This window comes from Crocodylus porosus, unplaced genomic scaffold (assembly GCF_001723895.1).
Source record: "Crocodylus porosus isolate Cpor-Errol unplaced genomic scaffold, CroPor_comp1, whole genome shotgun sequence".
Taxonomy (NCBI): Eukaryota; Metazoa; Chordata; order Crocodylia; family Crocodylidae; genus Crocodylus; species Crocodylus porosus.
This window is the reverse complement of record NW_017728906.1, coordinates 40,121,152-40,137,184: the sequence shown is the minus strand read 5'-3', so window position 1 is coordinate 40,137,184 and position 16,033 is coordinate 40,121,152. Positions and strand designations below refer to the sequence as shown.

General features: G+C 38.4%; 2 protein-coding genes across 3 annotated transcripts in view; one reads left to right on the top strand and one right to left on the bottom strand.

Annotated features, from left to right (window-relative positions):
* The window catches only part of LCA5L (LCA5L, lebercilin like), a 20,707-nt gene extending 12,101 nt beyond the window's left edge, over positions 1 to 8,606 (top strand). Inside the window, exons 5-7 of the mRNA XM_019528953.1 lie at positions 4,290 to 4,399; positions 4,752 to 4,887; positions 5,932 to 8,606. Coding sequence (XP_019384498.1) covers positions 4,290 to 4,399; positions 4,752 to 4,887; positions 5,932 to 6,707 — 1,022 coding nt within the window. The 3' untranslated portion in view covers positions 6,708 to 8,606. The remainder of the gene's footprint in view (positions 1 to 4,289; positions 4,400 to 4,751; positions 4,888 to 5,931) is intronic.
* Positions 8,470 to 16,033, bottom strand: part of WRB (tryptophan rich basic protein) — an 11,113-nt gene continuing 3,549 nt past the window's right edge. For both annotated transcript variants that reach the window (XM_019528955.1, XM_019528954.1), the window contains exons 2-5: positions 15,128 to 15,293; positions 13,201 to 13,268; positions 12,174 to 12,288; positions 8,470 to 10,761 (exon numbers count right to left, since the gene is read on the bottom strand). In XM_019528955.1, the coding sequence (XP_019384500.1) occupies positions 10,688 to 10,761; positions 12,174 to 12,288; positions 13,201 to 13,268; positions 15,128 to 15,251 (381 nt within the window). In that variant the 5' untranslated portion in view covers positions 15,252 to 15,293 and the 3' untranslated portion in view covers positions 8,470 to 10,687. The remainder of the gene's footprint in view (positions 10,762 to 12,173; positions 12,289 to 13,200; positions 13,269 to 15,127; positions 15,294 to 16,033) is intronic.

Genomic DNA, 16,033 nt, shown 5'->3' with positions numbered 1-16,033 from the left:
AGCCTGCCATCGGAGGTGGTTCAAGCACCTACATTGAACACCTTCAAGAGCAAATTGGATGCTTATCTTGGTGGGATCCTATGACCTCAGCTAACTTCCTGCCCTTCGGGTGTGGGGGCTGGACTCAATCTTCCAAGGTCCATTCCAGCCCTAATGTCTGTAAAAGGTGTGAAACATATAGCTGGGGGAGTTTAGCCAAGTTCCTTTTTGCAGATCTGAAGATCAGTTTGGGCTCAAAAGCTTGTCTAGCCTCTCTCCCAAATAACTACGCAGGTGGTCCAATAAAAGACACCACAAAAAAGCTTGCCTTTTGTACATTTTCTGGATCTTCATGGCTACAGCAATATTCCAACCCCACTAAATCATTATGACCCTCTCAGAACTGAAACTTATACCGCTTGCCCTTTGAAGAAATAGGTATTGGACATCACCTATGTAAACAATGTTTAGGAGCGAGCCTTATATTCAGTGTCAGCTTGTCTGAGAAGAAAGAGACTCTGTGTCGTGGTTCTCCAGAAGAACACTTGCTTGGGATTCCCCAACCTTACACAATACTCCTTGAAGCCAGCCTCAGTGTAGCCTCTGGAAAGTGTGAGCCCTGGCTCTTTGATACTTGACCTCCTACACCTCACCTCAGAAAGCTACCTTTTGGCTTAGTTCCTAGAGACGAATTTTACCTCTCGAAGGAACAGAGTAGACTCTGTCGAATGCAGAGACAGTCATCTTTTTAAAACAAAAACTTCTGTTGGATTACAGCAAGCGGAGTCCTTTGGCCCCAAAGCTTGAACAGTTTGTCCTGAAAACAGTCCTAGCTGTTCTCAAGCTTGTCAGGCTACTCTCCTCCGGTCTCTGAGCATCTCCCTTTTCTGGACCTTCTCCCAGGCATACTGCCTTAAGTGCCTCCCTGGCACCAGAAACAGTAGTGAATCTCTTCAGGTGCTTTTGAGGGTCCACTTGGAGCATCAGCATAGGCCTGTTAGCTCTTTGTTGCTTGATGGAGCATTGCCCACTACTAAATCACTTTGGATCCAGAGCTGGGGTGATCTGCCTAACATAATTAACTTCTTTTTCCCTAGTATGCAAGCTAATCAGGGAAACAGATGAATGCAAAATTATTATAACATGAATACATATACAAAGTTTGCCTGATATTACAGTAAAATACACAGAGATAACAATGAAATCACATTCTGTCACAGTATGTTTTGCTGCTCTTTGATTAGTCAGCATAAGCAAATTCAAACAGACAACCAGAGATTGTAATGATCTCATTATTACAGAACCCCTCTCTCCGTTCTAATAAGAGTTCCCTCGATTCTAAAGAATATTTCTATCACATAGATGTTCAGATAAACATTAGAGATATTTTCCCCTTAGATAATAAACTTACTTTTGAAAAGTAGCATTCCCTTTTTTTGAAAAGACAAGAGTGCACCAAATAGTAAATGTAAACTGTTCCCAAGAATCCTGAGATTCCCCTGGAACAAAATAGGAACATTTCCTAGAAGTTGCATTTAATATAAGCTAGAGGGGAGTGTTGCTATCCGTATTGGCTATGGTGTGGAAAGAGCAGATTCCTAAACTTATTAAACCTCTTGCATAACCCTGAGGCCCCTGGCACATCTTAGACTTAAGACATGATTTACCCATTAATCATGTCTATAATAGTAACCTGGCCACGTACTATGCAGTTAACAGTATGATATACCAAGGAATAAACTACACAGATTACTATGAGAACATGTAATAACTTTGTGGCTGATTCCCATCATGTCTTAAATTGAAGGTGTTGCCAACACCGATGAGATGACTGGCACGCCCAGCCTCAGGAGTACACCAGAGCCCTTCAAGGCTCTGGTATGGTCCTGAGGTTGGGAGCACCAGTCAACTGATTGGTGCTTCCATGGCTGGGCGTGTACAAATACCCTTCCAAGCTCTGGAACACTGCTGTAGCTGGGAGTGCTGACCTGCTGATGGACATACCAGGCATGGCTTACTACTTACTAGCACACAGGGAAAGCCTAGGATCATGATCCCAGGCTCCCCCAGCACTGGCAGTAGGGTGCAACTGGGATCTGATCCCCAGTCCCATGACTGCACCTCTTGTCATGCACATGTGGCATGGCAGGAGCAATTGTGTTGGGATCCCATTGTGCCTTTAACTGAATGTCTGTCAGTGTCCTGAATTACAGATTTTCTCCTGGGTTAAGGTAAGGGTTTTCTTGGTTTTGTTTTTTAAGAAGACTTTTCCTAAAATACTGGCAGAACATTACTGCTCCAAAGTTATAGAAAAGAAAATGGCACGCCAGAAGGAAAACTGTTGCCCTGGTCATTCACATGATTGTACTTAAAGGCATAAATTTATTTCCCCACTCAGAATAGGGCAATTTTATTGTGTGTTTTCAAATTTTAGTTGCACCACAATAATAAACATTTGTTCTTTTTAAGTTTTACTCCCTCTTTTTTTTGCTGTTGCATTTGTTCTACAGTGTGCAGTTTAAGTTCTTACTGTCCTAAAATAAGAATAAGATCTCACCGGGGGGGGGAACTTGTGATTTGTCACCATGTGCATGAAAATTCCAGTATTTTGTTTGATAAGCCTAAGAACTGAATTAAAATTATATTTTCTCTGTTAGACTTTCTTCCACGCTTGCTTCTTACCGAAGGAAAAGTTTAAATCACATAGTACAATTTGGATACATAACTCCCCCTAGTTCTGAAACTTGGAAATGCTCAAGGGATTTCTAGTGGAAATGCTTCTAAACTAACTAGGCAGCATTCATCACAGGTTCAAAAAGCAAAGGAAATCACAGATATTCATTAGATTGCTTAAGTAACCAAAAAAAAGTTATCTATTAACATAATTCCCAACAGCTACAAAAGAACAGTTCAAGGAAGAATAACACCACCAGGAAACCATGCTGTCCAGCTTCTAAGCCCCTGATGTTCACATGCCTTAGACTATGACAGGCACTCCATATATCTTCGCCTGTACTCCTGCACTGTACATCTGTATGGGCACCACTTCCCCAACCATTGCTGTGCTGAGTGTAATCCCTGCCCCCCCACTACAAGGCACACCCACAGGGGTATTCCCTGCACCCACTGCTGCATCACCTGGATGCAGTTCTAGACTCACCCTCTGCTTCCCACACTTTTACTCTACCTTGCCCTCTAAAGCCAAGGCAGGAAGAAGCAGTCAGAAGAGGGAGTCTAGAAACTGCTTTGGCTGCAATAGCAGCTAATAGGGAGAACGGTGACTGAGCAAGAGCTTGGAGGCCACCCATTAATCCCTCACGGGCTTCATGCAGTTCACAGGCCACCAATTGGACAGCCCTGGTGTCAAATGGAGTGCAATAGATGTAAATTTACTTGTGACATACATCATCGCATTCCTACCTTATTCAGTTCATTCATGATTATTAGAAATTCTCTAATCATGAATATGAAAGGAAAAAACATATTAAAGAAATGAAGTCCACATAGCAACACTTCCTTTTGCTGTATTTTTTTACATCCCTCCATTGTATACTCTTCAAATAGTGTAAGTACCCAAGCTCCACATTAAGCCCTAAATCTTGCCTTCAAATACTAACCTAAGTGCTTAACTGCTTAAAACATGCGTATCTGCAGTCACTCACAGCACATAAAGTTACGTGCATGTATAAGGTCTTGTAAGAGTCAGGCCTTCGCTTTCAGTTTCCAGTTTAGAATCTTGAGAAATAAGGACTTGGTCCATTAAAGCCAGTGTACTCAACCAGAATGTTAACCGTAACTCATTATGAGCGTAATTGGCCATGTGTTTTGGAGGCACTTACCAATTGTTTCCATGTGTTCTACTTAAGCACCGTGGCATTGGCCCATTATTTTTTTGTTTATTTTCCAGCTTTATCACTGTATCAACCATCATGAAATTCAGCTGCTGTTTATACCGTTTCTGATTAAAATAATGGAAGTAGGGTCCTGCTCATCTAGTTCCAGAAACAAAATTATGATTTTCTGTTATGACATATAATTTCCAAAGGCCCCAACTGTGATGTTGTAAATGGAGGACTGTGATATCAGAAGACTAACATACTTTAACATTTTTGTCTGTGTGGATTTTGATAAAAATCAAGTCACACATTTTTCTGCCTTCTAGTTCTTTTTAAATTGCCTTATGTAAATAAATTTAGTCAGTGATGTTTACACTGCAGTACTACTATCAGATTTTTAGATAACCTCTTTTCAAATATAGTTTTAGAAATAGTTGAGTTTCTCCACAGTTAGTATGTCCTTATTTTCTACAGGTCTTATTTTAAACAAATCAGTGCAAGTTGATAAGCAGAGTTTTAAGTCATTACAGCAGCTGGATCATCAAAAGCAGGAAAGAGAAAAGATTGCAGTTCTATTAACTGAGGTACGAAAGATTTGGATCCAGTTTCCTTAATATTTCAAATATTTGCTCCAAAATCATATTTTATTCCATAAGCTATCTACCTGAATATCCTTATTTTGTCATTTTGTTCTTCAGAAGTAGTTATGTGCCTTGATCTTTAATTAAAACTGTATTAATATTTTAAATGTTTAAGGGCACATCATTAGTACAACTATGCCACAGGAAAAATAAGTCATGTGATAATGGTAAACAGAATAAACGATTCCAAACACAATCCTTTCTATTCAGAAAAAAATAATTTCATTGTTCATTAACTTCATTTAAAGGAGTACAAGGGTATGTGTTTGCTTTCATCTTATCTTGTGATTTGTAGGAGAAAATGACAACAGAAAACACAAGTCAAAATGGAAGGGCCCATGAAGCACACAAAGATGCAGCACATAAGAAAGAAGAAACTGAACTAACCAAGAAACTACTAAAGCCAGAAACTTCTAATAGAACATTCAGAGGTACATTCAATACTTTTTAAAGACCTCATTTGATTTTATCTAAACAGAATAAATACAATACTATATAGTGGTATCATAGGCTTTAGCTTGCATCCAACCTGAAATAAAGACATTTAATAATAATATGTAATACTAAAAGCCATTAAAATCCACTTTAGAGATGCTGCTGCACTTGTGTAGCAAGTGGAGCTGGGCACCTCTTGTACTTTTGTTCTTCTAACAGCACTCTCAGTGACGTTCATAGAAACCAGGCATCTTGTCTGAGCGTGGCCTACAACAGCTTGGTTGACAACTGACTTTCATTCGTCAGTAATACTGCTGATCCCCATCATGTGGTCGGCAGAGGGACAATTTCAGATGTGGGCTGAGAGACTAACAATGTATACCTACTACAGGAATAGTGTCTAGTGGCTGGTCTAGGTCTGCCTTCTTTCCCCTTCTACCTTCTGTCTCAGTAAAATCTGAGGTCATCAGGGCCTTACTGCTCTTCAGACTTGTTTTTTGTCCACCATATTGTAAAGGTGTAACAAAGCTATCTGATCTTCTGCCAGTGCTTTTAATTCCTTTGGGCCCCTAGGTGCTTATCTAATATCAGTTGTTTGCTTGAGTAGTGAACCTGCTAGACACATGGACACACCCTGCGATGGGATTTATCTCTGAACCAAAAGGCTGCTGTTTTCTCTCTTGCTGTAATCAGTATGACATCTTCCCTCCAGTAAGAGAGGAAAAGGAGTTCTCTGAATGAGGGGCAGCCTTCATATACCTATTTGGCCATGAGTGCTACATCATCATGAAAAAATGGTTTGTCTGTTAGCTTTAGTTAATTAAATTGTTTTTCTCAAAGTTCATATGAACAAGCATTCTGCCATATACTTCAGTGAATGAACCTGGGAGAGAATAACCTTGTGTAAAACAGGACTGATAATATGTACATAAATGTGTCTTAACGTTGCCTAATGCTCCTAATAAAGCATTAAAATTATTATTAGAAAAAACAATGATTAAAAAGTAAGACTGTTCTTAAATAAAATTATTTCATTGCAGTATTTTTGAGGGAAGAAACACAGCTGATGGAAGAAAAAATACATTTTGAGTGCACGGAAAGAGCAAAGAAAAAAAAAGTGCAAGAAAGGAAAGCTGACTTCCTGAAAGAACTAGAAAAACTGCTAAATGATGAACAAACTCCATCTACAGATGATGCCCCAAGAAGGGAGAGTAATCAGGAAAAAGATGCAGTGGATGAGAATGAAAAAGAAGAAAGGAAAAAAAGTACCCAGTTAAGTGACAACACAGGAGCAAATAATAAAACTGTAACTCCAACTCAAAGGAACAGAACACCCACTAGATTGAAAAAACAGTATACTTTTACAGAAGTCATTGAAAACTTGCATCAGGGAATTCCAGCCTCAGGTCCAATATCCAACACAGGCAGCTTTCGCAACAAGCCAGGTCGACACCAGTGTGAAACAGCATCAAAGGCAAAAACTTCATTTGGTGCATATGAACCATCATTTGGTAAATTTATCAAAGCAAGGCAGAAGGCCAGTCCAGTTGAAGATGGAGATTACACTCATAGGACATTAATAGAAAGAAAAAACACTCTTATGAAAGAGCTCTTTGGACCGGGCAGTGTTTTAAAAGACAACCATTCAAACCTTAACACGAGACAGCTTGAAAAAGAGAAAAGTATGGGAAGTCAAAGGATACAAAATGACCAGAGATGTACAATTTCAAATAATCCTGGTTTGCAGTGTGGAGATTTTAAAACATCGCCAATAAAGTCTATACAAACAATTTCATCCTCAGAAGATGCAAAATAGCTATTTAATGCAATGTTCAATTAGTGTAGCCAGTTTTTTAAATCTTCTTGCAGTATGTTCCACATTTATTGAAAAGCAGTTTTTTTTTACCTTCTAAGATCTCACTTAAATGTTATTCAGAGTAAATTTTACATCAGTGATCTTATTCAGCAGATATGATAAAACCATGAAAATGAAGTTCTCCATCACAGAAGAGTATTTTTCTATAGAAGATGCATCAGGGTGCTTACAATCCGATTGGTCGATAGGTTGAGCACTCTTGGGCATATTAGGGTACTTAATTTAGAACACTTGATGATTTTGGCTCCTGTGAGAGGTTAACAAAGTTAAGCCTTGTTGTGGTAGAAAGTCTTCAGATCTGCAGTTCAGTTTTTCTGATTGTTCATTACAGAGCCTTTGGGACAAAATGCAAGCTTTTAATGTGGATTTTCAAGTGGGATCTTTGTCAGCTGGTCAGGCTGAACAATCTGCTTTTATAGCTATTACTAGGCTATTACTGTTAACACATGAAAAAGAGTCCCAAAGTAGTTTCAAAATTCAAATATAATAAAAGACATGTGATGTTATTGTGTGTTTTCACCAGATTTATGAACCTCAGAGCCAAAAAATGAAGCTTCAGCTGATCAAAGCAAATTCCATGATAACTACCCTAAATGACTGACATCAACTAGTTAATTTTCAAGTTTTTTGTTAATTGAAAGCACTTACTTATTTTGGCAAGGTTGGGGGAATGCAGCCTTCAAAGAGTATTAAAAATGCTGTTTAGTGTGGGGGAGGTGTTTTTAATCTATACAATGGATTTTTTGTTTTATTTTCTGCTTTAAAATAATACAGGAAACATCAAATATTTGCTAATGAGTAAGATATTTTAGACACGTAGTAAGCGACAGACAGACAAAAAAACTGTTTTGCATGCATTTGTATTTGGTTTTCGGAGGAGCAAGGACATTGATAAACCACCAAAATCTAAGTTCTTAATTATCCTATAACATGTTCTTATTATTTAAAACAAGACACTCTTAAATTTGACCATTTGCAGCATGTTCCTCTGAGAAAGATTCATAGTTTTTTTATTAAACATAAAATACTATGATTAAACAATGCAATGGCATGATTTTAAAGATGATTTAGTATAATCAAAAATGTACTGGGGAAGGAATAGCTGCGATTTCAATATTCCTCCTATGTAATACACACCCATATTTAAAAGTTTTACTACAACAAAATAGAAACCAAGTTTTGCTTACAGTTCTCAAAGGGCCGAAGCTTGCTTGCCCTCAATCCACCCAAACAGCCTGATTAAAGAAGTCTAGTAGCTCAGTAGGTAGAAAAATCAGAAGCTTCAGTAAGTATGGCTGCAGCTCTCATCTATTTTGGCTATATTTAACTGACCAAATCCATCAGTGTAGTCATAAAAATAGTCACAGGAAAGCTGCATCTGGTCAAGCTGACAAGATCAAAAGAGATGACAGGTATCCATACCAGCTGAAGCTTTTGCTATGAAAAACAATGCTGCCTCTTTGGGTCTTGCTGCTGTTGCATTCCTGTGCAACACAAGCAAACTGAAGTATCATAAGAGGAATCTTATGACTCAAAATATCAATATTACAATTAAAAGTCTTTTGTTTAAAATGCATCAAAATCTGTACCCCATATGTGTAACCCATTTTTTGGCTGCAGAATGTAACTCACATAGAAATCACTAGTTACTTAGCGAGGAAACTTTAATGAACCTTTTAAAAATGTAATTTAAAAAAAAGTTAGAGACTGAACAACTTTATTTTAATAAATTAACAAACAAGCCATTACACACATTCTTATTCCCAGTATTTTTACTTGGTGCTACGTATCTTACGTCTAACACTTGCTAAATTACCATTACTATAAAAACAAGCCTATGTTAAAAATGCATGTACCAAAAAAAAACATTACATGCACCCATACACAAATAAAATGCATCATAAGACAGGGTTGGGTAATTATTGGGGCCTGGAGACCACACAGAGTTTTGATGAATTGTCATGAACTAGGTCAGTGCACATGCCCGCCGTCAGCAACAATTCAACAAAATACGCTATGTGGGATGGGGATACAGATGGGCAGGGAACAGTATCTGGGAGCAAGACAGGCACGTGAGACCAGGATCACAGGGCAATAACAGCACTGGGCTGGGGTAGTACCCAGGCAGCTGTAGGTGCACTTGGAGCAACCCTGCCAATAAGTTGTGTGTGCTGGCCAGGATTGGGGCCAGCAGGTGGAGGCAGGAGCACAGCACTGGCTGACTGGGGCAGGACTTGGCCTTATGTGCAGCGCTGTTGCGGCAGCCACAGGGTGCATTCACTCAGTTGGCAGGCATGCCCCACAGGCCAGATCCAATCAGGTGGTAGGTTGAATTTGGCCCATGGGCTATATTTTGCCTACCCTTGATTTCAGGACTTCATTATGACCATTAATGACCTTAAGAAGTCATTCCTTAACACAGTAAAATCCGACCCACTCCTCCAAGAATATGGAGGACACAATGCAACTGAACTGATGAAGTTTCACTGCACAGGCCGCTCCGCTGCAGGCAGGCAAGGACTCCTGGTATCAATATAGAGGGGAGATGGGGTGGTGAGGGAGGGGCTGCAGTTCCCTCCACAGAAGGATGTGGGGGCAGGGCTTCTAAATCAGCAATTTTACAAATCTACAGATCACTATTCTTTCAGCAAAAGGGTGCCAGGAGCTGCTATGGACACATCACCAGTGTAGCTCAGAGATACTGAAAGCACCTTTTATACTCTTCTACAGGTTGGTAGCATTCCTTCCTTATAAGACAACATACTTCCGCTAGCTTATTGTAGCTAAGTACAGCAGGAAAGCTTAGATCTCAGAAGTAGGGATTGTCCTGTATTTTTACCATTTTCCTTTAAAATCTGTTTAGTACTTTAGATATTTGAACCACTGGACTTCTTTACTTCATGGGCTGAGTCTCGGGCCATCCTGCAGGATGACAATATCACAAATATGTTCTGAAGTCTTCCTTTTGAAATTTAATTATCCCCCTCCCAGCTCCTTTTCAACCATGAAAGAGGGCCATCTTTCCTTCCCAAACATGTTTTTGGCCTACACTCTGGCATGTCTGAAATGAGAGCTTATTTATTCCTCTTGGGCCAACACAAAAAGAATATGACAGGAGACTGCAGTCAGGAACAGAGAATGGCTTGTGTTCCTTTGGGGATGGGGATGAGAGGCATCTGATCTGATTCTCCCGCTCTGAAGAAGGGTCACTTGGGATGGGAAGACAAATAGATTCAAGCAAGCAGGTCATCACTAGATGTTGGAAGTGTAGAAGAAAGTGTAGCTAGCTGCTACATATTAAGCAATTTAGAGAGGATCAGGAAGGAACAATGTGTAAGACATATATAATACATTTTCTAAGATAGCTCAAGTGCATTGAGGTCCACAACAAATAGACAAGTCAGGAAATCAACACCTAACTTAAAATGAGCCAAGAACTTCCCTTACCACCTTCTCCTCCCCTCCCAAAATACAGCCAACCAAACAAAAAGCCCACCCTTTTATAAAACAGCCATGATACAGTCCATCAAAAACTAGTAAGCTCCATGAGAATACCTATCTGTGCAGTTCAACATCAAAATTAATAAATTAGCACTGCAGTCAATTTTCAGTTAATTTTTTTGCAGTGACAAATTCTTGGGGTTCTGCAGTTGACCAATTTTTTTTTCATTGTTGGAAAGCAAAAGAGACATTATGAATAGTAATGTTGTTATTTAGAAACAGCAGACTGAATTTGAGGGACAAGTTAAAGAAAGATGGTACAGCTGGTAAAATTTTTGATAGTCTGCTGCCATAAAACATGGAAAATTCAAGCTCATTGCTTCCTTATTCAGAAAGCCCCTTTCCTTTTATGCACAAGTATAGTTCATGAAAACTACGCAAATGCACTTTAGAACTCTGTAGGTCACAGGAATTCTCTCTCAGCTAAAAGGGTGAAGCATGATGGCCACAACTTTGTTGCAAACCACAAGCCAACAGGTAATTCCAACACCACCTGAAAAGAAACATAGAAGCATCATGTAAATCGCTATATCAATAACCCTGAAATATACAAACTCTGGTAAGCAATTTAGGAAGCTTCAAAACTGCAAGTGAATGAACATTTCTGAAATCAAGGGAACCGAGCTATTAACTGGCTACCTAGAGAGGACCTGATAGTCACCTGGAGAAACCAAGTCAGAAGAATGATGCGTGCCAACTTGCACCATATACATCCTGCAGTTTCTAAACATCCTAACTGCATAGTTACAGATTCAGGACTTTGTTGCTAAGGCATAGATATATATGGACATAAGGGGTCCTACAGCTGAACTTTACAAAAATCATTAAGAAAATTGATTTTTTTAAATACTTGTGAACTAGGGATCCAGGTTTTCCATTTACTATGAAGGGGGCTGCAAGTTGGTAGTGAGGGGCACCAACACATCAGGGCTGCTCAATGCCACAAAGCCATTATGCTAGTTCCTGTACAATCATGTATTATAATGCAGGCCTAACTTTTAAAAATTCACAAACTCAGTCATTATCTTGCTATTTGTTGAAGACAGAGAAGGATAAAATTAAATATATATTGGGTTTTAAATATACACACGGCCTCTGACTACAAAGTGGAACCCCAAAGGCTCTCTCACAGAAGCAACTTACAAGACTTGACCAGGTCAGCACAGAGGCCTATTATTATTACTCTGTTTTCATTTATTCTGGAGGCTCACAATACTCCAAACGTATACACACGAAAAAAGTCTGTCCATTTCTTATTGAATTGCATTTATGCCTGGGGGGCTTTTAGGATTTCTCTTTCCAATCAAAACCCATGGTTTAACACTACATTCCTGAAAACACGTGATGGATATCAGCTATTTTAAAAACATCATTCCTGGGTACTTTAAGAGGTATTACAGCTGGCAAACCCTAAAAGAATGATGGGCAGAAGGGGGAAGACAAAACCTAAGCTTAAAACTAGCATGCAGTTACAACCATTCTGTATTGCTACTAAACTCCAGTGTAGAAAAGTAGTAAGACAGCACAGATGTACAATTAACAAAGTTTTATACAACCTAATAGTAAATAATTTCAGGTGAAGGAAAAACAAAATCAGTGATAATAGCTTAGATTTGAAACATTCTCCTCAGTATTGTTATTCAAACAGTATTATTGTCCTAACACAGGAAGACCAGAAAGAAAAAAACCCCAACAGAATTTCACTGGTGATTAGAAAGAAAAACTGCATAATATAAAAGCAAATTAAATTGCTAAATTTCTCACTGTCATAATACTGAATGCTAATGAAAATGTTGGTAAGAAACATGTTCTTTTAACTTCTGTGACCCTTTATTATTATACTCAAGCTTCCGCATTAATTTGGAGAGGAGATAGAAGCTTAATCTCTTGAATAAATAGTCCTACCTGCCACTCCTGTAGGAAAGGCTACTAAGCGCTCCAATGGAGCTAGCCATTTGCTTGGAAGCACCGTAACTGGTTCAGAATAATATTTCCAAATTAGCGAGATCATCAAGGCAGCCTAGAACAGACATTATTAGCCAGGACAAGAAATCACAAAGTACGTGCAGTTTTCTATTTTGGAGCAGTAAATTATGTACTCCTATTACAAAGTGTAGTTAATTTATGAATGTAACATCAACCCCATACCCCTAAAAATACAACAAATTGGATACAACAAATTTCTTAACTACAGGACTAATTTTAAAATATCAACTTCAAACCATGCTTTTTGGGCAACTTCCTGTCAAATGGGAAATGGAGCTTTTATCTTCAGACGCATTCAAAATTCATCCAGAAATAAAGTAAATTCCAAAGGCCGTTTTACCCTACATAATAAACTGAGTCAATTTAGCCTACTATAAAACAGACTGCCATCCCACATCACCAAAAACTATCCTCACAGTGGGTTGTCTCTTCTATTACAAGTTGTAACAGAGACGCTCACGCGTACATTAGTATTAAATCTGAACTATTTAAAAAAGTTTGAATTTGGGTTCTCTAAAAGATCAAACCCTTTATGGTGAAGCAATGTAGGGAAGCTTGCAAAGCTGTTTCCTGCCTGCTATGATTGCCAGAGATAAAGGATTGTGTGTATATTTTTTAAAATCTATCATCATCAACACACAGAAAAACAGCACTTATACCCTGGGAAACTGACAAATAAGAGAAAACCAAGTCTCCCTTTGCCCCAGAACCAGAAAATGACTGACCAGAGGCTAAATGAAACTCAACCAATCCCTTCTCACTCACAGATATCAGAGCCCAGGCAACATGCTCCCCCAGTCCATATCTACAACAGGTCTGAAATTAGTCAATGGTTTTTCCATGTTTTCTTCAAAATAGACAATACATCCCTAACTAATTATTGGCTAATAACTGCATAACAGTAGAAAATTAAAGTAAACTTTCAATGATGATAGCGTTTACTTACTTGTAAGATGTAAAATACAATATTTACAACCCACTTTATTTTGGCTAATTGAGCAGTCCGTGCTTTCACTGTTAAAAGAAAATATATATAAGCATCTTATTTATAAAACAGTAAATATGCTTTCATGAAAACTGGTGAATTATTTCATTGTCTAAATGAAAACCTTCTGCTTAAATATTATATACCTGTTTAAGTACTGTCAATGGCAATTTATTGGAAAATCAGAAGTGAGTTTTCACACCCCAAAATTTGAACGCATATGCTACAGAGTATCCATGACATATCTGAATTGTTATATGGATTCTTAAAAACAAATAATTTTATGAAATAAGGACATACTTGACGAACATGTCACCTGCAACTGCAGTTCACATCTCAAACCTAAGAAAGCACCCAAGATGGAAAACCTATTAAAGCTTCTTTTGGACTATATGCAAAAGAGATTAATTACACTGCTATTCCAAAAGGTAAAGTGCAGTCTCTTTATCAGTCAGGCTATGACAGGGCACATCTTATGTCTGCCTCATTTTAAAAAGACTCATGGGAGGATTAGCAAAATAAATTCTTCCCCAGAGGGAGGAAATGTGTCAGCATCAGGGCAGAAGAATCATCTTAAACTAAGCTGTCCAAAGGTAAAATTTGGATAGAATATTCAACTGTCCAACAAGAAAATAAAAAGTTTGCCCATATTTTCCCCAGCAAGGTAGTGTTTTATTGCAAAGTAAAGAATTTTGATAGAAACCAATGAATACACGTCGTGGCTAAAAGCTTTATTAAACAGCTTTGTTGACTATCATGTAAACTACTCAAATAGTTTTAAAAAAAAGTTACTGAGAGTAACACTTGTGAGAAATGATCCAAGACTGTCAATTTTTAATCACTTCTACTGTATAGACAACAAAGAAATAAATGATCAGAACTCATGGCAGAAGTGATATCTTTTATTAGACCAACTAGATATCACCTCTGCTACAAGTTCTGATTCCTGTTGCCTATAAACCAATACGGCTACAACCTGCATACAAGAAATAAACATACGCACCATAAACACAAGTCACCAAGAGACAAAACAAGAACATTCATATTTGCTCTTGTGTGTTGCTTCTGATTAGGAAAATACAAAGCATGCGACAGAGGATATGGAGGGAAAAATGGAAGCTGCAGTGCAGAGGTCTGATGCTGAGAGTCAAGCAGGCTAAGGATAGAGGTGTGCACTAAGGCCGTCTTCGCTGCCAAAAAAAGATGCACTTCTACCGTATGAGAGTTAGAATGCACGTTAGCTATACCACTGTAAAATCCTAATGCAGACTGTTATTTTACCATGAGGCAAGTTAGAACAGGGCAGGGGATAAGAGCACTGGCTTTGACCAACTACCATTCAGTAAATATTATTGTGTCTTGTCTCTGTTTGGCTTTTACAACAGGACAGCCAACAAGTACTAATTATCCTGCAGTAAACACAATAAATGAAAAAAGAAGAACCTTAATACACCAAACACATTTTTAGAATGAAGACATAGGCTCAGTAGTTTGCTTCTCATCTTATGGGCAAGATGCTTATTTGATTTCAATTAAAAAAGTTGTAGGTATCTGGAATGTCTGTGCAGAGAAAGAAAATGAAAACTTGCCTGCTGCCTCAGTTCCTTGGGAATTCCTCTGAAAGCTTGTTACATTCCAGACTGCAGCTCAGGGAGAGTCTTTATATAATAATTTTACTTCTAAGTCCCAGCCCCTACTAATGCCCTGGATGTTATGTATAACTGAAAAATACAAAAGTAATTAAATAAAACCCTCTACAACTTAAAAGGAAAAGGTAGAGCACTGAAAGGGATGAATAAAAATGTAAGAGCTAATATGGTCAAAATATATTTTTGAAAAATGAAATGTTTTTCAAATAAATTGGACAAGTATAAACATTGCACTCTACCATGAGTTTTAAGCTTGTCTGTCATTTTGTTAATCTTTCTTTCCAGTCGGGCATATCTAGCAAACTCATCCATCATGCTAATAGTTGAGAGTTCTTGCTTCATGTTCTGAATTTCAGCTCTCATCTGGGACTCCTGCTCTGCATCCTTCTGTAGCAATCTGGATATCTAAAAATAAAAGAAGTTCAATTAGATATTTTGTCAGAATGTTGAGCTTTTTTAAGCATCTAAAAAGCATCTATCTTGCTTTCTCTAAAATGTACATCATCAGCTAACAATTCAACAACCTCCTAGAAAACTAATTGCCTTTTCTCCAACCCCTCAGAAAAAGCTTAAGTGAACAGGCACTTTGACAGCATGTCATCAATACTGTTGTGTTTTTTCTTTCTTGGTTCAACTGAGATACAGGAGTTCTAGAGCAGAGCCTATTGCTGAGACATTCTTTTCCTACAGAAGACTTGTTAGCATGAGTTCCTATGAAGGCAGGAACTGCCATACAGAATTTCACCTGAAGTCCATACTATCCCTAGTAGTCCATCTTCAGCAGTAGCCAGTAGCAGCTATATCAGAGGCCATAGACCAGATCTTGGATAGTCTACCCATCCCTTACACTGGAATCTGTCCTGTTTTCCAAGAGATTGGCACCTTCCTTATAACACTAAGGAATCATTTACTACAAGATGAACATAAGCCAGCAATGTGATGCTGCGGCTAGTGAAGTGACCAAAGTGCTGGCTTGCATCCATAGATCCTTCTCAAACAAATCCCAGGACATCATTCTCCCCTTGTACTCAGCCTTGGTGAGACTGCAGCAGGAATACTGCATCCAGTTTTGGGCTCCACAATTCAAAAAGGATGTGGAGACACTTGAGAGAGTCCAGAGAAGAGCCATGCGCATGATCAGAGGT